Here is a 25885-nt window from a genome sequence, read left to right on the forward strand (position 1 = left end):
TTTTTCCTATTTTGGTAAGACTTCCCAGATCAATTTGCACAAAATTAGGAATTTTGGAGCTCAAGGCCCCCTTTCCCGCGGCTGCTCCAGTGAAGGTTTTCCACTTCCAGCCATTTTATTTTCCTTTCTTTCTCACTCCTTCCTATGACCAGTTTTGATAGGGAAGGAGTTGGGATATGTATGTTGGTTTGAAGAGTGTCTCTCTTCCTGGTAGCTTGCATGTTAACATCCCTTGGTTTCTCTGGTGTTTTGTTTTGGAACTTGATCCATTCCCATGTGCTGGCACTTCCCAATAACTCTGTTCAGTGAACCTGCAGACCTCTTCTACGTGGCTTCTACTTTTCTAGCAAAGGGCTGAGGCTTTTGTGGCTTATTGTGGAATTTTGTATGGGCTAAGGTACTTCATTTAAATAAGTGGGCTATTTAAACATTGGGCTTTTGGTTGGGCTATCCTTTGACTGGGCTAATTTTGGTTGGGTTATTTTGATTGAGTTATTTTCCCTTTTGTGCTCACCCACATGTTTGGGCCTAAGAAATGGGCTTGGGTTCCGAGGCTCCCAAGCAACCCGAAACCTCCATTTCTTGACCCATCAATGGGCCTCATGACGACCTATTACCATCCATACCACAACCCACTCAAGCAAGCCCCGGGCATCTTGCGTGGCTTGGGCCCACTTAAGCTTGTAGCATGGCATGTTGTTTGTTTGCTTGGCGTGGCATGTGTATAAGCGCATATGGCCAACTTTCGCGTGCCCCAAATTGGGTTTCTTCTCGGTAAAATATCGCATTGGGCTGAGAATTTATTTGGGCCGAAGCGTGGATTTTTTTGGGCCTCAACAATCCTAAAAAAGGAAAAATAAATAAATAAAAGTGTTTGAAAAAAGAAATTTTCAAATATCATGTCCTTGTATATCATTTGCTGATGGTTTCTGTTCACTCTGCTCATCTGGAGCAGAAGTCGAAGCAGATTTAGGCTCTGAATCTGATAGTAGCCCAATCAGGTCTTTTATTTTTCTTTTATTTTTTTCCACCCATTAATTTCAGAGTCATGACAACAAGCAAAAACCACTGGTTGTTTCAGAAGAGAGAGAGAGAGAGAGAGAGAGAGAGAGATTGTTTGTTAGGCCTAGAGTGTCAATTTTTCTCTTCTTTCTGTGCAGGCGGTGGGCCCCAAAGAATCTGGGTGAACTAATTTCAATATGATTTAATTTCTTTCTTTTGCATTTTATTTTATTTTTAAAACTAGATATTGGAAATAATTTCTTGTTTATAAGTGACCATAGATAATGGGTGATTTTCTTTCTTAATTTAAGAATTTTTGTTTTATTTCCTAACTTAAAATTTTAGTTTAGTGAAAATAATTATAAACTATTTAATACAAAAACTCAGAGTGTAAACTTTTACAGACGTTCGAGTGTTTGGGCTTGAAGTCCCATCATCCAACCACCCATGATTCCCATTCTCGGGTCATGGATCAGTTTTCTAGCCCACTCATGGACAGTTTTCTGGTCCAACAGTAGCCGTGAGCAGCAACCTACTGTCCTCTCTTCTATAAAAACCAAAAAACCAACACATTCCAGATGAACACAATCCAGTACAAGAATTTTAATACGGCTTGACAACATTATAAAAAGGCACTTTTCTCTTTTTAGTGGCCACATGTTAAACTAATATTACCTGGGGAAAAATAGAGAACCCGAATCGTGTATTTGGAGAATACATTTGAATCAGCACTGTGAAAAACGAAAAAGATCCCTAATTTGTTACAAACAAACAGTAACAAAAAGCCCTAATTTTGTATTATACACAAACAAGAAACCCTTGCCATACAAAACAAAACACACATTTTACGCCTCTCTCACTGTCCCTCAAACCAATCTTATTGAAAGCTCATTATTGTTGGATCATCTTCAATCCCCCTCACCATCCTCCAAAACCATCAGATCGTCGAGTCTCTTTTGTTGATTCCGAAGAATCAGTTTCGGTTCCTTGGGATTTTTTTAACTTGGCCACAAGAACCCACATGTTGGCAAGTTCATTTTCTAAGTAGGCTTCCCTTTGTTTGGATTCCTCAACCCTTCTTTGAAGCTCAGCCTCTCTTTTATCCTTCTCCATAAGAGCAGCCTCGTATGAATGCTCTCTCTCCTTACTCACTGCCAGTTCTCTCTTCATTTCTGAGACAAACGCACCTTGGTCCTGTTTGGCGTGACTCTCTCTCCGACCATTTCGGCCTGTGCTACTACTTCGACGCTGGGTGGGAGAGTTCTTAGATGCGGCCACCTCAGCAGTTAGTTTCTCGTTATGGTTCATGAGTTTGGCAACTTCTTCTGATAATGCCTTGAGCTCAACAGCAGCAGCTGAGGCTAGACCTTTGGCATACGAACTCTCCTCCACCAGTTTCTGGTTCCGAACTTCTAAATGTTCTTTTGACTTGGTCAGTTCAGCCACCTTCTGCTGCAGTTCTTCAACCTAAGTGAGGGTAAAAAAGAAAAAGGAAAAGATAAAAAGGAGTAATTTAATAGAGATGTAGCTTGACAGTGTTGAAACTGATATATTAAAAAATAAAATGAAACAAATTGGAAGAATAACAAGCTCATGAAATTGATCACTGGTACTTTCCATGGGAATCCAGATCTTTTCGATGAAAAGATCATATCATAATTTAGTGCACTGCCAAATAAACTCTTAAAACAGAATGTTCCATAGAAATAATCATTTTTTCTTCTAAATATAGAGAGTTTCTGCATGCATCAACAGAATCAGTTACGCCAAGACTAACTGGTAACTGCAACCTATTTTGCAGCACCCAAGTCTTCCGTTTGTTTGGGGCAGTACAAAACTCAAATTTTCCAACTAAATAAACACTCAGAGACCACGAGAGAAGGAAAACCTGCTTCTGTAGAAGGAAAATTTCATTTGTGTCATTCACCACTGCATGTTCTTTCTCTGTGTAAAGTTCCTCATGCAATTTTTTTGAATCAGTTTGAGAACTGACTATTGGGCTCAAATTTCTAGACTCTAGTGCCTCAGAGAGCTGCTGCTTCAATGAGGCAACTGTTTCCTGCAACCCTTTGCATTCACAGACCTGGTAACAACGTAATATGATGTCATGTGAGGCTCTGAACTCTGAAATCTTATTGAAAGATGAAATTAACAAATAAATTTTATTAAACTGGTTCCCGTACCTTTTGTTCCAGCTGCTCTTGGATTATACGATTATCAGCAGCTTTAACCTGGCACGAAAGTAATGATACAACAGTCAACAGAATAGACTGGGATTATAGTAGGACAACCCTCAGTAGAGCCCTAGGAAAACTTCATTTTCATTTTTCCATATCTTTGATAGTGTAGTTGTAATTTGAATAATATCCAAAGTCTTGTAAACTGGAAACTGAAGTAACACTAATAAAGGTATACCCAGAGAGGGTCATGCAAGTGGTATTTACGATGGGTTTTTTGGACATCCCACGGAACGCAAATGCTTCTACAGTGTGTCAATTGATCACGCGAGTCTCTTGCCCACGACATTAATTATCAAACAAAAATAATGTACAACTATAATCAACACAAAAGTATAGATATGATTGCAATGGACTGAATCCAATTATATGCCAGGGGGTCAACTTGATGCTCCATATGATTTATTTTAGTGTTATTTATTTACTGTGCTATATTTTCTTGGATCAAGATGTAGTAAGTTATTATCACCTCAAGTTCGAAGGACTTCTCATTCAATTGTGCCATCACTTCAGCAAAAGACTGCAGCATAAACCACAAACAACATCAGTTTGACCTTAAAGACAGATTTTTTATGTTTCAAGAAAAAAAAGGTACAAGCTGACCCAACAGTACGGAAGTCCAAACTTACTTGGGATATTTCCAGTTGATCCAGTTTGTTGGGTGAAACAATGAAGGACTCCGCAATTTTCTTTTCCAGCAAAGCTATTTGTCCATTCTTCGCCTTGATTTCATCTTTTAACTTTCGCATCTCCATCTTCATTACAGAACAACCGTAAAATTGAAGGTCCCAGGAATATTAACAGCATTTGGAGACAAAGATGGTAAGGATATAAGAGAATTACATTAATTCCATCCTTGTGGGGGTTTTTTGCTGCCTCCTCAGACAACCGCTTCAGAGCACTTGAATGGAGTGCTACCTCACCAGACAAGATTTTTTGCTGCTCCCTTAAAAGATCAATCTGATCAATTGATTTCGTGGTAGTCTGACAGTAGAAATGAATAAATGAGTGAACGAATGAATCAGAAAATAGAGAAATAAATTCTATTTGGACCATACTTAGAATATCCCTCACATAATTTCTTAGCCTGTAAGTTTACAAGATTTGATATTTCACATACTGGCTCAAGTACAAGGTAATATTCTTTATGCAAAAGATCCACATACCAGAGGTGTCTCTTGTCCCAGGAAATTTTCCTGACCAACTTCTCTATCCTCTCTAGCCTCAGACAAAAGATCAGCAGATGGAGAACTCTCTGTCAGTAGAGAATGTGAAAGTCTGGATTCTGGATGAAAATTACCACTTTCTGCTTGAGGTGTTGACGGTGTACTAGTAGATTTTATTCCACTGGATCTATCGCTGGTGCTTGTCAAGGTCCCCGCACCACTATCACGTTTCTGACCAAGAATTGACAAAAGATGGAAAATGAATCTATAAAGAATACAAAAAGGTCTTGCAATGATAAATATATTGGGCTGTCAGGCACAAGCAGCACAAGTTTGATTGTTCAGAGTAACCAGTTCCTTCAGAAAAGCTGAAGGTTCAGACCATACTAAGAAGTCCCTCATAGGATCCCATGCCATTTTAGTGGATCAACATGGGGTACTGGCTTTAAGGGAAAAAAAGAAAAGAAGGAATATATACTTGGAAATTACAAGAATGAAAGGGATTTTCTTAAAAATTTATTTATTTAAGGGAAATAACCCCAAGAAATTACAAGATCAACCTTCTAAAGCATGTATGTTAAGGTATAAGTACATTGGCATCAAGAATATAATACATATGTGGAAATATATATTATATATAACAAAGGAACAGAATAAAACTCAGACCCCCTCTAAGAGAGAGCCATTGCAACAAACACCTTAAACATCTATCCGAATGACACCCTCCCACACCACTCCCCTCCCCCACCACACCAAATCCCACACACCCCCCCACCCAAACATAAATTTCATATAAGACCATTACTCCAAAATCAAGGCACCTTAAGAAAGGATGAAATATTTCTACCAACCAAATGGCACATACCCGTAGCTTTAACCAGTTTAACAGTCCATGCTTCCGAGTCTTCTTCTCCCCCTTCAGTGTATCTTCAGTAGTTTCAGTACTCCCCTCAAGAGGAGGAACAAATAAGTCAATGCTTTCATCATCTAAAATCAAGTCCCGCCTTTTGTATGGCAGGTATGCAAGCTGTAATTTTACACAAGTAGTTACACTCATATCAAACAGAATGAGGAATAGGAAAAGAAAAAAGTCAACAAAAAAACAAGCAACTAAATAAGCAAACAAAAAAAACAAAAACTAGTCTATTCATCTAGCAGAGGGAAATCTTAGGAAAATTCAATCCGACCTCCTCTTCACCAAAGGAATGTCTTCTTCTATGACCAGGTCGATGAGGAAACCTTGATGATTGTGTTGCTTTTGTTGAGACCAAAATCAACTTTGTCAGCCTTTGGATTCTTCCCAATAAAGCACCTTTGGCTTCTTCTTCTTGTTCCAGTCTTGATTGCAGTTTGAATTTACCATCTTCTAACTTCACACATTACATCACAGTAAAAGAAGCAGTTCAAGTCACGCAACATTGACTATTCAGAAATATATAATGCATCAATACTGAGAACTGTGCATTAATTGAATGACAAAACGTCTGTTGGTAATACCAGAGGACTGAACCCCATCTTTATCAAGGAAGGGGCCCAAGATGGCTTTACGATTGATCCATAACAATAATTTAAGTGGATTTTAGAAGATACAAAATAAACAAATAAATCTCAAAACTAGTTATACATTCACACTTAATTTATAGGGTTGTGCCAACTGAGATAACAGCAATATTATTGTCTTTTTTCCTGTAGGTGTCTAAACCAATTTTAATCATGTTTTAGCATTTCATTCAAGTTTGATTTCTATGAAAGCGATGGAGTTTTAGAATCAGAATATCACAAAAGTTGCAGACCCAGAAATAACCCTGAGACCAACCCAGAAGAGGAATTTGAATGCACCTTTTGTTTAAGGAGCAGAATATCATCTTCCCCAGCATCTTTTAGTTGAGGAATTGTAACGATACCCCTCTTCAACTGTTCTAACTCTTCCTTCAAACTACGTATCTCATTTTGATATTTCTTAATAAGTGACTTCTCATCAATAATCTGCAGGTACATAAAATTATGTGAGGTGAGAAACAAATGAAAATACTAATACAAATGAAAATACTAACAGTTTAAAGAAAAGAGATAAAACAAGCATACCTTGTTTTGTGCTGCTTGAATTTCAATGTGTTTTGCTCGGTGTGCAAATTTTAACGTATTATGTGTCTCTTCTGAACTGCTTGATGAAGGAGTAACATTGCAGATGAGCTGTAATAGTAGACAACATAAGTAATCAATTACAAAACTTTCTTCGCAATCAATATTGGTTCTGCCACAAAGATGTATTGAAATAATAACCTTCATGCAGATAAATGGAATAGAGGTGGAACCATAAAGACAGGGGAAGCCTTACAGATACACGGCCATGACCACTTAGCGAAGATTGAAGAAGTCTGGTTAATTTAGAATCCCGGTATGGTATATGAGTAGCCCTCGCATCTGTCAACTTTGATATAACCTACGTCAACAGAAGTTAAAATATTCTGAAATGAGTATATCATATAAGATAAACAATTACTGGGAAAAGGACAATCTAATATGATATTTCAAACTTCTTGGCTTAAAAATACGGTTGAGGCCTCACAGTTCCTAGAGTTAGCAGACTTTTATTTATATAGGATCCTTCTTTTCGCCTGACACCAGTAGTTTCAGCTTTTGAGCTTTCAGAACCTGCCAGATCGATGAGGTTCTGCACATATAAGTTAGATATGAAAGATCCATGAGAAAATCGTAAATATTGAATATATAAAAAGCTGAATAATTCACAATTGTAACCAAGAAATATAGCAAACCAGTCGTTTGTAACTAAGAAAGATAACAAACAAGTAATTGAAGTCAGTCCTTAGTGTTGAATACTTACCAATTGTGACAGACTTACAGCTTCGCCTTCACTATTTTCCCCACATGGGCTACTCTCTATTGTCTGTTAACAAAGTAGTCATACAAACATATTAAGTCATGTGCAGGTTTGTCCGTGTCAAGAAAACAATAGAAGAGAAATTAAAGGTAAGATACCATAAAAAGATATTGAAATGATTACTGAAAACAGAAATAGAATTACAAAAAACAATCAAGATTACAATATGCTATATTAAGATAAGGGAAACACACCAGTGTAAATATCGTGTGGCTCCGGCTACTGAGTAAATTGAAATTTGTCGATCCAACATGCCTGTGCTCTGTTGGCAACAATTAAAATTCCATCACAAAGTGAAACAAGATTCGTGAAAGGAATACGAGAAGTTAAAATTGACAAGAACCAATAGCATCTGGTCAACTACACAAACAAACAAGATTTTGGATAATACGAAACTCCCATAATCACAAAATATCATTAATGTTCTTTTACCTTCTCCAGCTGCTATAAGTGAAAGGGCGTGAGCTGGGGATAGTACAACTTCTTCCTTTGTTCCTTCAACAAAGGTGCCCTACAGCCATCAATTAAGCAATTAACAAGACATTCTTAACAGTTTGGAAATGCCAGCTTCGACAAAGTAACTAACCACATAATCATAAGTAAATATTCTGATTGTAACAGACTCCATACAAAAGTTAATGAAAAGATTTTGTGTGGCGTCTTCAGTCACGCAGGAATTTTCAAAAACTCTAAGAACCAGGTACCTGCCTTAGACTGCAGGTAATAGGAATGTATCTTGGACCATGAATCAGTGATCATATTTCTACACCATATATTGTCTACACTTCAAATCATTGCCTAAAGCTCAAGAGGAAGAGATTTCATCTCTATCTTACCATGGATATTAAATGCATCATGAAGTGTAAAGGCATAAGATTAATGATGTGATCGAAGCATTTGAAACAATGGCAGTAACCATTGTTATTGGCATAACAGTAATTTATGAAGATGATCGTAAGATCACAAAATGAGTAAAGCACCTGGGCATCCTCTCTAATTCGTAAATTCTGTCCTGCTGGATTCAACAAGTCATTAACAACCTGAAATGAAAGAAACCATAAAGGGTAATAAAGTAAATTTAAAGGTACAAGCATCACTAAAGCTAGTATAAAGTTAAACAGTGCAAACAGAAAACTTGAAATCAAGAACAATCTCCAAATAGCAACAACCAATAAGAGATTCATAAGTATGCTATAGAGAAAATAGGAGTGTAAAAAGTCTTACCTCATTATAAATCTCCAAGTATGACACGCGAAGAAGAAACTCTCGATTTGGAGTCTGGAGAATAGACAGATATCATAATATGTAGTTTCTCTACTAAAAAAAGACTAAAGATGTTACGTTACATTAAGAACTTAGTATTGCATATAAAGTACCTCCTGGATGATGCTAAAAGCATCCTTCACAGCCAGTGGTATAATTCCAGGCGACCTCTGATCACCCTGAAATTTGTAGGAGAAGGCATATTGATAATCATAACGGATCCAAGCGCATTAATACCCAATCTCACTACAAAGCACAATGTATGTTACTTCTATGAGAAACTATGAAGAAATAGAGGTGCCCGATGAATGCATATTAACCAGTTATACTCTATATAAGAATATGATGAGAATCTCACATGCATAGTGTGAGTCTTCCCGCTGCTGGTCACCCCATATGCAAAAATTGTACCTGGCATGGAAGGAAATCATAAGCCATTTATATAAGCACTAAATTATGTCATATCTACAACTTAGATATATCTGAATACCAAAGAAAGAGTATAACTCCCTCAAATTTTAGTGCAAACTGCTAATAACTTCGCTTGAGCAACAAGTTGCCGAACCCATTCAAACTACCAGTGCCCAAGTTACCCTTGGCAGGCAGAGGTTTTTACTCTTGACAGTCAAAGCATTGGGTGCCTAGGAAACAAAACAGATGGCAGAACCAGGATGGCTTGTTCAGCCAAATAGATTCTCTAGTCATATTCACATAGCTTAACAAAGAGAAGATCCCAAAGTTTTCTAGATGGTTAACGAAACTGTGTAGACCAAGATTGCGAAGGGATTGATCATCTTATGGTTCCTAGAGTTCAGCCAGAATTAGTGGTCCCAGCTTTTCCTTATGCAACAGACCGTTAGGTCCCAAGATTCTATTATCATCATTCACTACACACCAATTACAACTATACTTCAGCCAGTAAGCAATAACAATGCACTCTCCAACCTATAGCATTGTTCAAAAAGGTCCAGCAACCTAGTCAAAAAGAATTTAGGAGGGAAGCTCAAAGTCCTTGGAATGTTATTGAATTGAGTGGCTGAGGTAAGAATTCATCATATGACATTAATTAACATGGAGAACGAGTGCCCCAATTGATTTACACTTTTTCATGGGTTCATGCATGCAAGGGTTATATCACTTCTTGCAATGTAATCAAGCCATGCTTGGTGAAAATAGAAAGGGAAAAAGTAAACGCAAAGGCCAAATGGACTTATAACTGGCACTCGTATAAGATAATTCATCAAACTTATATCTAAAAAGTAGGTGCTGTAATCAATTTGATAATGTAAAGGAAACAAAAGCAAACGGAAAATGTGTTCAACCTACAGTTCATCCAGCAAGAAAGGAACGACTCTTAAAATACAGTCTATACAAATGTATACAAGAGAGCTTTACTGTCTTTTTTTAGTAACCCAATTACTATCCAATTTGTCCCCAAATTATTAGAAATATAACTATCAAGAGCTATATGAATCAGGTTGTGAATGGACCACACAATAATATCAGATCTCGAAAAGTCAAACTTCCAGTGTAATTCGTGAAGCTGAATCCAAATAGTTGGGGTACAATTTTTGGTTTCAATAAGTTGAAAATTAATTGTGCATTGGCCATCTTTTATAACTGGAAAAAAGCAACTGATCAAACTACACTTCAGATAAATTTCAGGACATGAAATCAAGCTGCAAACAATGCAGAAATTTAAGTTCATCAAACCAAGAAGTCAAAGCTATTTACCATTGACACCTTCCATAGCACCACTAATAACATGCTGAGCAGCAACATCATAGACATGGCGTGTTGTGGTGGTAGGGCCAAACACCCTATCTAGAAGCATAGAATAAAGAAACCATGAGACAAAATACAAGGCTCAACCAAAAATTAACTTATGTGAGTTTTACGTTCAACGCATTGGATAAAATATTTCCCTAACAAGATATGGAAATATAACATTTTTTCTTATGGGAAATCATAAACTTCTACTAAATTAAGGGTAAAACTATGCTGCATTGACTTCTGATGTGCTATGGCCTTTATCATATAGAGTTATTCTCTGGCAAGGACCTGTTTCTTATATATGGATGACTAAGATGCAAAGTGAGTAAGATCTCAATTCATCTCAGTCATCCATATCTAGTGTAATGGATAAAAACCAAGTCATTATTTATGTGCAAATTCATTAGACCTCAAGATCATTAAGCTTTGATTTACTATTTTCTTCCTCTACACAAGCTCAATAAATAAAGAGAATGCAAGACTATTTGTTTAATGGAAAATAGATAAATACCGTATGCATAAGCTATTGATGGATTATGCTCATTCCGCACAATAGTGTCTCCATCTGCATACCATGCAATTTCTTCTCCTTGGCGAATTTCCCTCGGGCTACACCAGACATAGACAAGAACCAACAGCTGACTTATTAAGTACTCACGGAACTTTATAAGTGAAATATAATTCATACTAGTGAAATGAACCTGAGTGGACGAAAGCGGACCGTCACTGTGACATTTTCTTTTGATCTGTCCACATCTTGCGGTACACTTTCTGAGTACAAGTACTGTGGCTTACTTCGAGCTGAAGAAGATGCAGGAGAGCTCTGACCTTCAATAGATGTTTCCAAATATTGTTTTGAAGACGATGTAGTCGAAGATGCAGGAGAATTAGCAGCTCTTGAACCGAATTTTTTTGACCTTGGTCCATGTTTTGATGCCATTACCACTCGAAGTCAATCCTTCAATACATCGACTACAAATTCTACTTCAGCATCAATCTGCACCAGAAGTAAGTTCAAAATCAACCAAATTGAAGTAACAAGTTCAATTTTTGAGTACCTCCACTAAGCACTAAGCATACTCTAGCACTGTTTTTGGTTGCCAAGAAAACTGTAGGTAAAATGATTGTGGCATGGAGGGTGTAGTAGTTCGAATTGTTGAGAGCAAAACAACGGAATACTAAAAAACCAACTATATCCAACTACTCCTGGGATTAGTTAAGTTTACCTCATCTCGCCGTTTTTTTTGCTAATACATAAATGTAGCAAAAATTAAAATGTCAAAAATCATAATTCTCTGTTACCCTACTTTCCTCATTTTCTCAGCAACCAGACAACGAGTAAGGCAATGAGAAAATGCAGAAAATTAGGTAAAGGAAGAGAACAAGTCCCCATTAAATTGCAGAAAATTACATCTTCTTAACCCATTGTTACGTTGCTAAGAAAAAAGCAAAGAGATTAAGTACAAATACAACTAACCCAAATTCCAGCTTCCAAATTCCAAAGCACAGAAAAACTAAACAGAGCAGAAGAGGCTTTACCTGCAAACGCAATCAGAGGGGCATTGCATGCACCAAATGGAGAAAAGTGGGGAGAAAGCGAGCTTTATATCACAGAGATCTTCTCAGAAGTCGGAAAGGGACGGATCTGAGAGACGCTTGCTCTGTGCGAGTGAGTGAGGGACCAAGAGAGAGAGATATCTGAGCTATTTTTTCTCTATATTTTGTAAAAAATAAAATGGAGCCTTTCTTGCTTGCCTTGGAAGCGATGCCTTTGATCAAAGGCAATCAGCATTTCTCAATCCAACTTTTTTGCAGAGAGAGTAAGCGAGACTCATACATACATAAACGGCATATACATCACCTATAGTCAGAGAGAGAGAGAGAGAGAGAGAGAGTGAAGGAAGAAAGGAAAAGAAAAAGGAAAGAAAGTGGTTAGAGAGAGAGAGTGAATTTGGTACAGTAGCTGTAGCTTAGTGAAAGGCTGGCTGTAATGGTGGTGGGGCTATGTTTTTTTCTTTTTTTCATTATTTATTTATTTATTTGAGGGGGCAGAGAGAGACTCAGAGAGTCAAGTGGTCACAGGAGTTGTGTGCGATGAGGGGGTGGGGCCCAAGGGGAAAATTAGGCGAAGACGAGAAAACGACGTCGTATGTCGGATGTCAAGACCTGTGAACTTTCGTCCGTTGTTTGACACGTATTTATCATTGTTAGTACATGACAATTCTGTCTGCTAAAAAAATGTCTTGTGGTGATAATTTGATTATGTCTTTTTTTTTTTTGTCAATTCTAATCATTAACATCGTCATCATCATAATTTTAAGCCTCGGGATCTAAACCTTTTTTTTTACTTCACTGGCTTGTAATTTTCCTCAATAACTAACTTTTAATATTATTGACTTGCTGCAAAAAGGATCCACTAGTGTAGTGGTTTGGAGTATTTACTTTCTCAGACAAGTTTCTGGATTCGAGTCATAGCATCCGTGTAGTGTGTATGAATTTAGTATGCTATTGTCCATCTCAATAAGAAAGGTCCTCAAAAAAAAATATATTATTGACTTGCTTTGTTTTTTACACGATATAAAGATTGTAACATTATAGTTAAACTTGAAGACCAAAAATGCGTGGAGAGGTTTAAGATGCTTTACGGACTAAGCTAAAGCTTTCGATGTGGATACTCTCCACACGCCCCTTATGTGTTTATTTTTTACACCTAACATGTGCACTATGCTACAATAGAAGAAATCAAAAGATGATCGAAGAAAGAGAGAGAGATAAATTATTGGAGAGAAGAACAAGATCAATCTGATATTGATCGAGTAAAATTTGTATCTTGTTACAATGCTTAAAGCTTAAGTAAGTACTTATATATATATATATATGCTAAGCTTAAATAAGTTGAGTAACAAACTAACCTCCTAACTGAAATTTGGCAGGACTAAACTAATCTAATTGTACAAAAACTAATTTCTTAACTAATTATTAGGCAAATAAATTATTCTTATTGAGTGACGTGTGGGATCATATGAGCCCAACTTGTCAAATAAATTATAAAACACTATGTTAAAATTGCCTTGATAAAAATATAAATCAATTGATTTTCTGTCTTCACAAATGAAAAAATAATTATTTCAACCTCCAACTTCTCCTTGATGAAATTTCAATCAATTTCAACATGCATTAGTGTGGTGGTCATGTTGCACATGTGTTGTGTGCAATGTCAGTACCAATCTTATTATCGCAACATAGTCTTATAGCTTTCCCATACTTGAATCCCAAGTCTTTCAATAAGTTCATAAGCTAATATGATTCACAAGCATCACGAGCCATACTTCTATACTCAGCCTCAACACTAGATTTTATAACGACCTGCTGTTTTTTCTTCTTCAAGTAATAAGATTATCATATATAAAAAATGTAAAGCATTTACAAGTAGAATGCATATTCGTAACAGGAACCAGCCCAATTTGCATCAGTAAAGCCTTCACATCTACACGATGACGTTTGGAAAAAAATGAGTGAGATTATTGTTGTTCTTGTTGGTATGTGGTACGTGCCTTCTTTACACATAACAACTCTCTCCATACAAATGACACATCACCAAGTAATTATTGAGTGCGAGCAGCTGCCCCCAGTGGGCCTTTAGCTGCCTCGGTCCTACTCCTACGTACCTAATTCATATGGAAGCTAGCTAACAAACCTGTCAAATGTAAAAACAAAGGGAAGAAGATGGTTAAAGGTAATTATGAATCTTCACCCCGTGCAATTCGTTTCATTATAGCATGAAAAGCTATACTTTATTCAAGCCTGCCTCATTACGGGCTGAAATTACACACGTATGTACGTATTTTAAAAAATAAAAATTTAGTTTTCTTTACGCTTCTAAAAAATAAAGTAAAATATATTTAAATTTAAAAAAAACGTAAAAGAGTCATTAAAAGATAGACATTAAACATTTTAGTATGAATGCCTCAATCCAAACTTTTATATATTCCAATCCCGTTTTAGTTTTGAGCATTTTAACGTGTAATGACGTAAGAAATTTGTAATTTAAATAATTAAGACTAATTACTCATATATTTCAATATCGTTTCCATTAACAAAACGTGCATAAAGAAGACTTATATTTTGGTGGTTTCGATTCGATTTTGGAGAAGTTTTAACAAACACAAGATGTTCATGAGCTGGTTTTTTGGTATTTGGAAATAAAGGTTTAGGTAAAGTAGAATATTAAAATACACAAAGATTGTCTGACCAAGGAATTAAAAAAAATGGTGTCTTTTTTGTGTTCAACCCCAAAAAAGTATAAATACAAAAAGAAACTAGAAAAAAAAAAATTTATGGGGTCAACACATGAGGCCAACCATCTTTCTCGATTATGTTAGAGGAGAAGGAGATGTCAACCATCTCTCCTTTCTACATAAAGTCTCATTTTAAAATAATTAATGGCAAGTTGTTGTAGTTTGAGTAAGAAATATTGTATATGCGTGCCTTCAATGTTTGATTAAGAATCTTTAATAAAGGTTGGATGGAATAATTAATAATGATGGCTGCAGATTAAATTAATAATGACAACTTAATATATTAGCTGCCATTATGAATTATGTTGGGTGAGTGTGTGTTCAAAAATTATTCCGTAGGTGAAATATAAAATGCACTAATGACATGTTTATTAATTAATAATTGAATTAGGAGGAATTGAATTGAGGATGAGTTGGATTGAGGAGATTAGATTTCGGATTCCTATTAAAGTTGTTTACTAAACCATATAGAATTGGGGTAGGAGTGATACTAATTACTAAAATGTCCAATAAACTTTGTTGTGTTGAAGAATATAAGTCCCACATCTGAAACTTGACTAAATAAAATAAAATATATAAAAAATTATTCCACTACTAATATCACCTAGACCTTTTGTGATAAAATCTCATACCTACTAAGCTTTATAGGTGGTTATGTTGAAGACAATATCGCTATTGTTAATAGGGGGTTGCTGACCCACTCTCTAAAATTTAACATGTTAGTTATATATGACTTCCACATTAAATTTCTTTATGGTTTCAATGAAAGGCTTTGTAATGGCATTGTTCTATCTACTCCCAAAAGCCTGTCCAGTGTCAACCAACCACTCATTGAAACTAAAGTTTTTCTTTTTTTTTTTTCCTGGGAATGCTTTGCATTTTCTTTTCTTTTTTAAAAAATGTTTAATATTTTGTTCTCTTTCCCATCATAGGATTCTTATTAAACTATGTTCCATCATTTCATGCACCCAAAAAAAGCCAAAATCAGAAAGCAGCATCCAACTTTTGCTTTTCTCCTCTAGGAAGGAGCTTCATTTAATTTTTTGTTGGAAGCTCTACTTCATCTTCATGTTGGGCCAAAACATAAATTTACGACCTATGAAAGAGCTGTCCTTTTATTTTGTGTTGAAAGCTCCACTTCCTCTACCTCATGGTGGCCAATTTGGAAAAAAAGAGAGAGTATTTTCACGAATGATAGAGTATCGGATGTCTGATTAGAGACATATACAAAGTGAAAAAATAAATGATCTTAACCACTTGAGCTCAAAATCCGTTACTTAATTTTAAGTCATGTTAATCAGTACCGATCGATCGGCTTGAGGTCCGCTATACCGGATCGGGTAGTACTAGTAGGAACCACTTGTAAATACACGAAGGGTTGAGCAACTGTACAAGTGCGGTGGGCTGGAGCAATGGGCCAGTTGATGATGCTCTAACCAAAGGCCCACCTAATTCCAGCTAAAGATTATAGCGATGCAGCCCACCGACCACGTGGCAGTCGACTGGGCCGCCTGTGATGCACTGTCCATGAACCAACAGTGAATCAGCACAACAAACCGGCAGTTCGTTGACGCCTGACACGACTGTTAGGTTGTTCGGTACCTTCCTTCCCGTTCCTAAAACACAGTCACAGTCCGAGTCTCTGAGATCTTCGCCTTCTCTGTTAATCGTCCGCACAATCACCCAAAAACTCCCGATGGTCAATTTACCAGGTAACTTCTTTTCCCTCCTCCTTTTTCTTCCTCTTCTTGTGAAATTTTGCGTAAATTGGAAAAATCAATTAGAACGAAGTGAATTTAGGGTTTAATTGAGGATTTCGAATTATTGATTAATGTTATTTAGTAAATTGTTAGCTCAGCTCGTGCATTTTCAATGCTTCGAGTTTTTCTTTTTCTTTTTTGTTTTTCGTATTATCAATCGTGTTTAATTTTTCGCAGTACTGTGGATATGAAAGAGAGGAACTCTACATCCACGCTTAAACGCATTTTAGTGACTTGTGCAGCACAGGTTCGTACTTGTCTCTGTCTTTTGGTCAATTTTGATTAAATTGTATACGGGAATGAATTTTGATGTATTTTCTTTTTTTGGTCTGAGAATAAATTTTGATCCAAGAAGGTGTATTTTGCATGTTCTTTGATGTTTTTGTGGTCGAGTTGTTGATTGGGGATATTTGATTTAAGTTTACGATAGCAAGAGATTGGGAGGAGCTGTACAATGACTTGTACCTGGGAATTTAAACAAGGTTTTAAATTTGGGTCGAGAAGATGTGGCCTTAGGTTTTTGGATCCGTGGGAAGTTTCTGTGTAATCCGATTAAATGAAATTGTTAAAGAATAGAGTATGATATATAATTTAAAATGTTAATATTATGTAGAGTTCTACTTAATTGGATCAAACGGAATTGTTAAAGAGTGGACTATAGACTGGAGAGATTATGTTGTGGAATCGAATAAGTAATTTTAATGTTGCATAGATGTATTCTTATCATGGGGACTATGGGGAGATATTGGTGAAGGTAGAAATTGAGTTACTGAACTTTGACATCATGTTCATTAGAAGAAGACAGAATATGTGTATAATACACTATTTCGTTCTTTGGTTATTATGTATATGTGAAAAAAATAAAATTATGCAGATGGTTTAAACGATATTCTCTAGGAGCTGCCCATAGACAAAACCTTGGAATCTGCACGGCACATTGTGCATAATTTAAAATTGATCTCTTCCTTGTAGGCAAAAGAATATGGGGGTTGTGTTGCAGCAAAGGTTCCACAAGTTGAACGTGATATGTGCTTGAAAGAATTTCTTGCATTAAAGAGTTGCATGCAAAACGTGGTACGATTTCATAATTAATGGTAGATATGTCAGTGTATGGCAGCTTTGTATTTGTCATGTTCTAGGAAAATGGCTTTTGAGTCTGCTTTTTTGCTTCTAAATAGCTGCGAGGAAAGGCTTGAACCGGCAAGCGTGATTCTTCAGTGCTTGGACACAGTAGTTGGAACTGTTCTAAAAAAGGTTCTTCATTTATCTAAAAAAGTCTTGTTAACTTTCTTACTGTTCCACTAACCTGATCCTTTGGAGTATCTGTTCTTCATGTTTTTCTTTGTCTATCCTTATTATTTTTTGTTTTGTTTTATAGCATTGAGGCTGGTTTAGGATTATCAGCAGCAGTACTTGCTAAACCCTGCAATAACTCTTCAAAAGTCTGAAAATCAAGATGTCTGGAAAAGCATCAAGTTCACAGTCTAGTATTGGTTTGAGTGGGTCTGGTGCTCTTTCACATGTTTATATTCCATATCTGCCCCTAAGATGCAGTGTAGCTGGATCAAGGGGTTTATTTTATGATGATGGCAATAAGCTGCTGCTTTCCCCAACATCAGATCAGGTAATATGATATTTGTACTTCAATGTTTCCAATTCTTTAAGTCTTCCATTCCAATTTGATCTGAATGGTGTTTTTTCTGTTTTTGTTCTATTTAGGTCTTCTGTTGGAAAACTGTTCCTTTTGATCCTGTGGTTACTCCTACCTCTGATTCAATTAGTGAAGGGCCCATCTTATCCATTCGATATTCGTTAGATGCAAAGTTTATAGCAGTCCAAAGATCTGATCATGAGATACAGTTTTGGGATAGAGGAAGTGGGGAAACTTTTAGTCAGAGGTGCAAGTCAGAGTCAGAGAGCATACTGGGATTTTTTTGGACAGATTGTCCAATGTGTGATATTGTATTTGTAAAGACCAGGTAAGGATATGTTTTTCCACATGTTTAATATGAATATTGAAGAATGAATTGTATTACTTGAATTGTGTATTTATTTGTATATCCTGTATCTATTAAGTTTTTGGTTGGATTTGTAGCAAAAAAAAAATTTAAATGTAAAAGGGCTTAGTTTGCCATCATACTCTGTGAACCACAGATATTCCCAAAAATTTAGATATGGACTGTCAGATATGGATGCACCCCCGCAAGGCTGCATACATATCCAATACTCCAAATGCGTATTGCTTAATGTTGGTGGCTTTGAAATTTGGATACGGTAAGGATAGGCAACCAATATGCATAGTATTCAGTCAGGATACAGCCGAGATACGGGAATGAGTTATTTTGCAACTTTTGTCTATAATGCTGGATTTTCTGTTATTTATTTATTTTGTATTTGGTAATTGATGAAACATTAACGCTATGAATGAAAAAGGAATCAATTTATATGATTCGTATATCTTCTGCATTTCATTGGCGTATTGTTGCCATATATGTATCCTAGTTTTTTTAAAATTTGCTGTATCACTGTATCGGTTGCACCCTGCATCCATATATGTGCAACATAGTCTTATCCATCTGTTCACTTGAACTTGGATCATTGATATATCGAATTGGCATATATTATTTGAGAGAAAATTATAGTATCCTGATGACTGGAAGGTCATTCATGGTTTTGGTTCTGCTTCAGCCATCACAACAATTTTTGTCATGATCATGTCATGCAGATCGATCATACCTTAGTAGTTTACCCAGTTGTGAGGACAAGTAAACTAGTTAAAGACCACTTATTTATAGACGTCCAGGGATGCAATTGTTTTTGTTAAGCACATAGGAACCATTTAAAACAAACTGGGTGCTGTTGCCAAAATGTACTTTTGTGGTGCTGATATCTGCTGTAAGTCTAGGAAGCTTCATACATAAAGAGGAAAGTTATGATATATATATATACATACATGATAGGCAAACCTAATATTTCTAAATTGATTATTGAGGGCCACTAAAATGTTGACGGTTAGGATCATATCTGGACCTCTTCCCCTAGGATCCTGTGTTAAGTAGGACCAACACTCGGTAAGTGGGCTCTGATAGTTTGGAGGTGAAGGATTGTTTTGATGCAAGCAGAGAGAGCAGGTTATTGTTATGGCCAGTCTTCTCTCCACTTGTGTCACATGATAAAGGAGGTCTGTTCTTGAGAAGTTAAACTGTTACTTTTCAAGTAGCATTATTAACCAAGTGGCAGTGTCCTTAAAGAGATTACAATTGGGTCATTTCTGGGGTTTTTTTAAAATTTTAAATGACTCTTTTTTGAGATGTTATTTGGTTGCAATTGCTTTTTTCAAACTCAAAGCGTGCGTTCATTATGGGATAGAATGCGCTCCATTTTGTTACATAGTTAGGAAGCTTTGTCTTTGTTGTGGCTCCATGCAAAGGATTTTTAGGTGGAGGGTGGGGTGTGGGATCTGGTGTTGTACCAAAGCTTGAGTTAAGAGGGATAGGATATCTGAGCATGTTTTGTGAAAAGTTTCAAAATCTTTACAATAACATTTTTTGTTACTCTTTTCTTTGTTTCAACCGCATTCTTTTGCGCCAAGGTTTTGCCTTTCTTTCATTTTGCTAAAATGGAGTTCAATCTCAGTGGGCTGGACTTGTTTGCTTACAATTCTGAGTCAAGATCACTCCAATTGGTTGAGACAAGGAAATTACATGTGAGTTGGTATGTTTACACACATGAAAGTCGCTTGGTTCTTCTTGCTTCAGGAATGCAGTGCAAAATCTTCAATGGTTTTCAGGTATGTGTAGCACTCATTATGTTAATGTTTTTCTTTTTTAAGCCTTTCAGTTTCTTCTTTTGTTGTAAATTACTTCTATGAACTATTGCTGTTGTAATACACAGGAAAGTATTTATTTATTTTTTTCCATTGTTAAAGAAAAGTGGAAGAATTTCCTTTTTTTTTTTTTTCATTTTTGGACTATATGGTTTTAGGAAGTTGAATTGCTTTTCCTAGTTAGCACTCATCAACTTGCAATGTTTACTTTCTTAATGCAAAATACAGCAGTGATTATACTGTTACCATCTTTTTGATGCCCTTGTAGTTCATACAATTATATGCAAGCAATTGATATGGTCATTATGATAATTTTCCTCTGTGCTTTGCATTGCTGAAAAGTATTTTATAGATTGAACTAAGAATCATTTCATAGTTTCTGGAACAAAATGTTTGATTCTTTCTGCTTGAAACATCTGTTAGTGTGGCTTCTCATGTAGTCCTGATATAATTATTTTGCTTAACATGATTATTGATATATTTGCATGTATGCCATTCAGTGCGCTCTATTATTTTAGTCTTGACAGATTTGCTACTTCGTCTGGGTAGCTCTCATCTGCAGGGATTATTCGTCTGCCAAAGTTTGAGATGGCAATGGCTAAATCTGAGGCTAACAATAAACCTGTCCTTGCTGCTGAAGATATTTTTATAGCCACTATGTAGGTTCCTCTTGTAGTTTTCTTTTTGCTAGATTTAATTTGCCAACCAAAATCAAGGCTTACATATTGTCTTTCATTGTTCAGCTATGGTAGAATATACTGCCTGCAAGTTGATAGGATTGCAATGCTCCTCCATTCTTATAGGTTTTACCGTGATGTGGTTGTACAACAGGTAAATTTTGTGATCAAACTGTCTATTAGAATCTTTTGATCCACCTTAAGTTGAAATTGTTGAAGAATGTAAAAACATTAGAAACTTGACAAAATAAAATACAATATTTAAGTGAGTGGTTCCACTACTAATAACACAGAGGTCTTTTGTGATAAAAACCCACACCTGCTGGGCTTTGCAGGTGGTTAAGTTGGGAACAAAATCGGTGTTGGTAGTAGTGGGCCGCTGGTCCCTTTCCCTGAAATCTTAACAGAAATGTCAACCAATTGGCCACAGGCTATGTAGCATGGATATGTTATCCGAGGGTCTTTAATTCATATTGTACTGATACATCTCAGATACTCCAAGATATCTTGGACCTTTTCCATTTTGTTTTTCTTGATAAGTATTTTAGTGTCTATTTTATTGGTATTTGAATTAAGGATGCTTGCATGACTAAATTACTTGAGGAACATGCATGGGTACGAATTTAAATTGATGAAGAGACAAATTACATGAGTGTAGACTGTCAATCCTAAAAAATCCTGCTTTATATTATTTCCCATTGGTTATCTTCATGTTTATGCTTCTTGTATACTTGGGGTTGGCCTCCTTGTCAATATATATTTTTTTACTCACACTTCTCAACTATCAGCGTAAATAAATAAAAGGGGCCTATAGCTCTTGGATTGATGGATTTGAAAAGATTTTTCTTGCTAATTTTGGATCTCATTGTTGGGTTATTGGAGTTAACTCCTGTAAAATATGGGGGGATTGATGTTTGTGACAGAGAATTTTGGTGGTTTTATGAGTAAATCATGGCTTCGTGTGATCACTACAGTTTCAGTGCATTTATGTGTACACCTTGGCTTCATGCGGTCACTTTACACCTTGGCTTCATGCGGTCACTTTTCACATTTACTCAGGTGTATACTTATTCTATGCAAATGATGTTTGTATATACTTTGCAGGGTTCTTTGCCAATTTATTCAAGCAAGGTTGCTGTGAGTGTGGTTGATAATGTACTGCTTGTGCATCAAGTGGATGCGAAGGTTGTTATACTGTATGATATATTTGCAGATTCTCGGGCACCCATATCGGCCCCACTTCCTCTACTATTCAGGGGTTTCCCCAGGTCCAATTCTTCTTCCCTGCGACCGAATAGGGAAGATACTGAAAGTTCAGAAGTTAATGTTATGAGTGACCATGAAGCAATCGTCTATGGAGATGACTGGAGTTTTCTTGTTCCTGACCTCATATGTGATGTTGTTAATCAACTTTTGTGGAAGATTCATTTAGATTTGGAGGCAAGCCTTTTCATTTTCATTTGCATAATTTGTTAGTATGATTGTTCTGCTGGCATTAATTGTGAATGAGAAAAGTAAATCTTTTCTTGCATAATCCCTCTTTCTCTCTTGCTGTAGGCAATTTCTGCCAGTAGCTCAGAAGTACCATCAGTACTTGAATTCTTGCAGCGGCGGAAGTTGGAAGCCAATAAGGTAGAATTTATTATTTGTTTCTTGGTATGCTCATTATTTACTTGATTTTTCTTTCTTTTTTGTAAGGGACAACTGCTTAGAGCATGCAATTTAATGATTTTTTTTTTTTAGAATCTTTTTTGGGTCGCTCATTTTGCAAAACCAGTTCCCCATCTAAGATGCGGTTAAACCTTTATGATCTGTAATGTCTAGTGGAGTGGTTTCGCGTTCTTATTGGCGATAACTTTATTCCATTTCCTTTTCAGGCTAAACAATTGTGCTTGTCAATAGCGCGTACTGTTATTCTAGAACGGAGACCTGTGTCTACAGTTTCCCGGGCAATAGATGTTTTAGTTTCTTCCTACTCCCACTCTGTTAAGACAGGCACCTATATTAAGGGGATAAAGTCTGGAAAAACATCACCTTCTATTGTGCCACAGACGAGTGCCCCTAGGTCCAGTGCTGATGTATCTGCAAGTAGAGTGGATGCAGTTGGAAAATCCATTAAACATGAATCTGCGGCTGGAGTGGACAGTGAATCGCCGAATAGATTTTTAAACTTTTCAGATTCCGACTCTGAGGATATTGCAAGCTTTGAACCCCCAAGGACCACTTCAAATAACGTTCAATTGTTTGATGGTAAATTGGCCAGGGGGAAATTAACGGGTGCTGAAACTTCTGGTGGTGAAGTTCGGTCTTCTTCTCTCAGATCGGGCAACAGCCCATTGGATGCTAATGTTTTGGAGCAGCAAGAGTCCCAACCTACCTCTCCAGTAATTTCATCTGATGAAATGTACAGTTTTGTGTTTGCTCCTGTTGAGGAAGAGATGATTGGAGAACCTTCTTACTTGGTTGCCATCATTGTTGAGTTTCTTCGCAGGTATGGCATATATTTATGAACCTTTAAATGATCGGGGCCTTGAAAGCAAAGTCATGCTGGGTATTTATTCTCTGTCATATACACTTTTAGCGAGGCTCATCATGAATTTGCACAATCTTGCCCTTGTATCTGAGCGAGAGCGTAGCATGTTAACCTAGGTTATTGTTTCAGTTAATATGTGTAACTTGCATTTGATTGTACTCCACCTGGTGTTTGACCAATTGGTTGATTGTTTCTGAAATAGGTTGATGTTGTATAACTGTTAAATGGCCTGGAAAGGCACACATCATATAAATATGTGTAAAAAGTTTTTAATGGATAATGAAGATCCTAAGAAGACTTTTTCTTTCTTTCTTCTTTTCCCCTGGCTTGAGGTAGATTTATTCTTTAACTATTATTGCTCTTTTGGCAGACTTGATTGTTGGATATTGAAACCATAGTTTCATCCCTCTTGTTCTTCGTCTTCTAGCTCCTCCAACTCTTTTTTCACTCTCTCTATATTCTCTTTTCCCTAGTGGTCGCACATCAGTTTGTCAAGTATTTTCACGAATACTTCTATTAATAATTAAAACTTGTTCAACTTCATAAGTTATAAATTTACAAAAGTCTAAGAATAACTTCAAAATATTATAGAAAAAAAAGATAAGAAAACATTAATGCCTTATGAACCAGGTTGATATCAAGCTCTGATTTGCTGGCTTGGTTCAGCCTGATGTGCTAGCTTACCTGGACCAAAACCAGCTTTAAAAATGTCTGAAAAATATTAGTTCTCCTGTGATGGATGTGAAATTAAGTACTTCATATTTGAAAGAATTAGGGAAGATCATGGTTCTTAACTTTATTAATTTGTTATTATTTTGCAGCGCTAATTTGGAAAAGGTTGAAGTCCATCCTAATCTCTATGTCCTGACCATACAATTACTTTCACGCAGTGAGCGATATGCAGAACTTGGGCAGTTTGTCTTAAACAAGGTATCTGAACACATGCCTATTAGAAATGTGTGCTTGCAAGTTGCAACAGTGTGCTGTTTATGCTTGATCTGATGTTCACTGTGAAAACTGTTTCATAACAGATTCTTGAACCTTCTAGAGAAGTAGCAATGCAACTCCTAGAGTCTGGCCGTCAGCACTCCCTAACAAGGAAGTTGGGTTTAGATATGCTGAGGCAGCTTTCTTTACATCATGACTATGTACTGTTACTAGTGCAAGATGGATATTACCTTGAAGCATTACGCTATGCACGGAAATACAAGGTAATTCCCACCTTGGAATCCGAGGAAAGAAAGGATTTATGTATATATTGTCACTCTAATTGCCGTACATTTTCTGTTAGTTTTGCATTTCACTTTATTTTTGCTGGCTGTTGCTGTTCTGTCCACTCCCTAGCTCAGCCTCATGCTGCGGAGACTGCTAAACCTATTATGCTGTGTTTAGTGATTGATGTCACAAAGTTTCCCCTATTTGGACCAGTAGAAAGCTGATATGCTTCCTTGAAAATATATGAAGATGTTATCGACATTGCTGCATCATTTTCGGCACTCTATACCCTTTTTTCCTTTTATTTTTCACTTATTGCATCTTTCAATGTTTTTCTAATGCTTTAGGATGTGTTTATCTATATTTATTGCATCTTTCAATGTTTTTCTAATGCTTTAGGATGTGTTTATCTATATAGCAATTCTTTGATGAAATTCTTTCCGTGCCAAATTCTTTTCCTGACGATATTATGTTGAAGGAAAAGGTATTAATTTTCTCACACTATTTCAGCATGCCTAATACTGTATTTGTAAAAATTTCAGGTCAGTACCGTACGATCTTCATTGTTTCTTGAGGCAGCATTTACTTCCAATGACTTGCAACATTTAGCTGCAGTCCTTAGATTCTTTTCGGATTTCATTCCTGGATTCAGAGACACATCAGATCACGACACTTACTACCGCATTCTCAACGAGAGAAACTCATCCATTGCTGCTTGAATTTCCTCATAGTATGCCTAGGACAACAGAATAATGCCATAATTACGAAGTGCGTTAGAGCTGTATAAGTATTCAGAACTCCTTTTGCAAGTACCACATATCAGGTATCTGAGATTTACAACCCTTAAATGGGATAAAGGATGAATATCGTGTACATTTTTTCTTCTGTGTTTTATGCCAGAAAAGAAAAAACATGTGCATGGTTTAAGTGTTCTTTTTCCTTGTTTATTCTGTGATGCATTTTCAGGTAATATACTGAATAGTTTCATTTTTTACTGGGTATGAAATAATATCCAGCAGACTGTATTGGTTTTTTCAAACACAGCTTGTTTGTGCTTGATCAAATTGTTTGATATAGTGACACTACATGAAGAATGAGTAAGAGAGCCTATATTCCCCAAGAAAATTCTAAGCCCAATCAGCAAATAAAAAAGGAAAAGACAATTTTCCCCTAAAAAACAACTCACACTCAGCAACCACCTTATCTCCTCCCGGCCCAGCCTCTCACCGCCGC

At 36.4% G+C, this 25885-nt stretch overlaps 2 protein-coding genes across 4 annotated transcripts; one reads left to right on the forward strand and one right to left on the reverse strand.

The window, feature by feature from the left end:
• LOC18770615 (kinesin-like protein KIN-7K, chloroplastic) lies at window positions 1582–12692 on the reverse strand. 2 transcript variants are annotated; one of them, XM_020568365.1, is made up of 24 exons: window positions 11883–12692; window positions 11045–11340; window positions 10855–10952; window positions 10305–10394; window positions 8929–8981; window positions 8684–8749; window positions 8532–8585; window positions 8288–8347; window positions 7740–7818; window positions 7502–7569; window positions 7251–7313; window positions 6975–7079; window positions 6744–6848; window positions 6491–6598; window positions 6245–6391; window positions 5593–5775; window positions 5271–5432; window positions 4406–4636; window positions 4083–4223; window positions 3869–3994; window positions 3709–3759; window positions 3186–3233; window positions 2891–3085; window positions 1582–2469 (listed from the first exon to the last, which is right to left on the reverse strand). In XM_020568365.1, the coding sequence occupies exons 2-24, from the start codon at window positions 11281–11283 to the stop codon at window positions 1921–1923; spliced, it is 3021 nt and encodes a 1006-aa protein (XP_020423954.1). In that variant the 5' UTR covers window positions 11284–11340; window positions 11883–12692; the 3' UTR covers window positions 1582–1920. The 2 variants fall into 2 exon arrangements, with proteins under 2 accessions (XP_020423954.1, XP_020423955.1); XM_020568366.1 differs by lacking the exon at window positions 11883–12692 and having other exon boundaries at window positions 11045–11344.
• On the forward strand, window positions 16203–25675 carry LOC18771676 (uncharacterized protein C18orf8). Of its 2 annotated transcripts, XM_020568178.1 has the most exons (15): window positions 16203–16353; window positions 16579–16648; window positions 17374–17475; window positions 17580–17655; window positions 17780–18025; window positions 18121–18380; window positions 20038–20191; window positions 20777–20886; window positions 20971–21058; window positions 22009–22344; window positions 22462–22536; window positions 22782–23395; window positions 24259–24367; window positions 24469–24648; window positions 25195–25675. In XM_020568178.1, exons 5-15 carry the CDS (start codon window positions 17858–17860, stop codon window positions 25369–25371), a joined length of 2271 nt encoding a protein of 756 aa, XP_020423767.1. In that variant the 5' UTR covers window positions 16203–16353; window positions 16579–16648; window positions 17374–17475; window positions 17580–17655; window positions 17780–17857; the 3' UTR covers window positions 25372–25675. The 2 variants fall into 2 exon arrangements, with proteins under 2 accessions (XP_020423767.1, XP_020423768.1); XM_020568179.1 differs by lacking the exon at window positions 17374–17475.

This window comes from Prunus persica, chromosome G7 (assembly GCF_000346465.2).
Source record: "Prunus persica cultivar Lovell chromosome G7, Prunus_persica_NCBIv2, whole genome shotgun sequence".
Lineage (NCBI taxonomy): Eukaryota > Viridiplantae > Streptophyta > Magnoliopsida > Rosales > Rosaceae > Prunus > Prunus persica.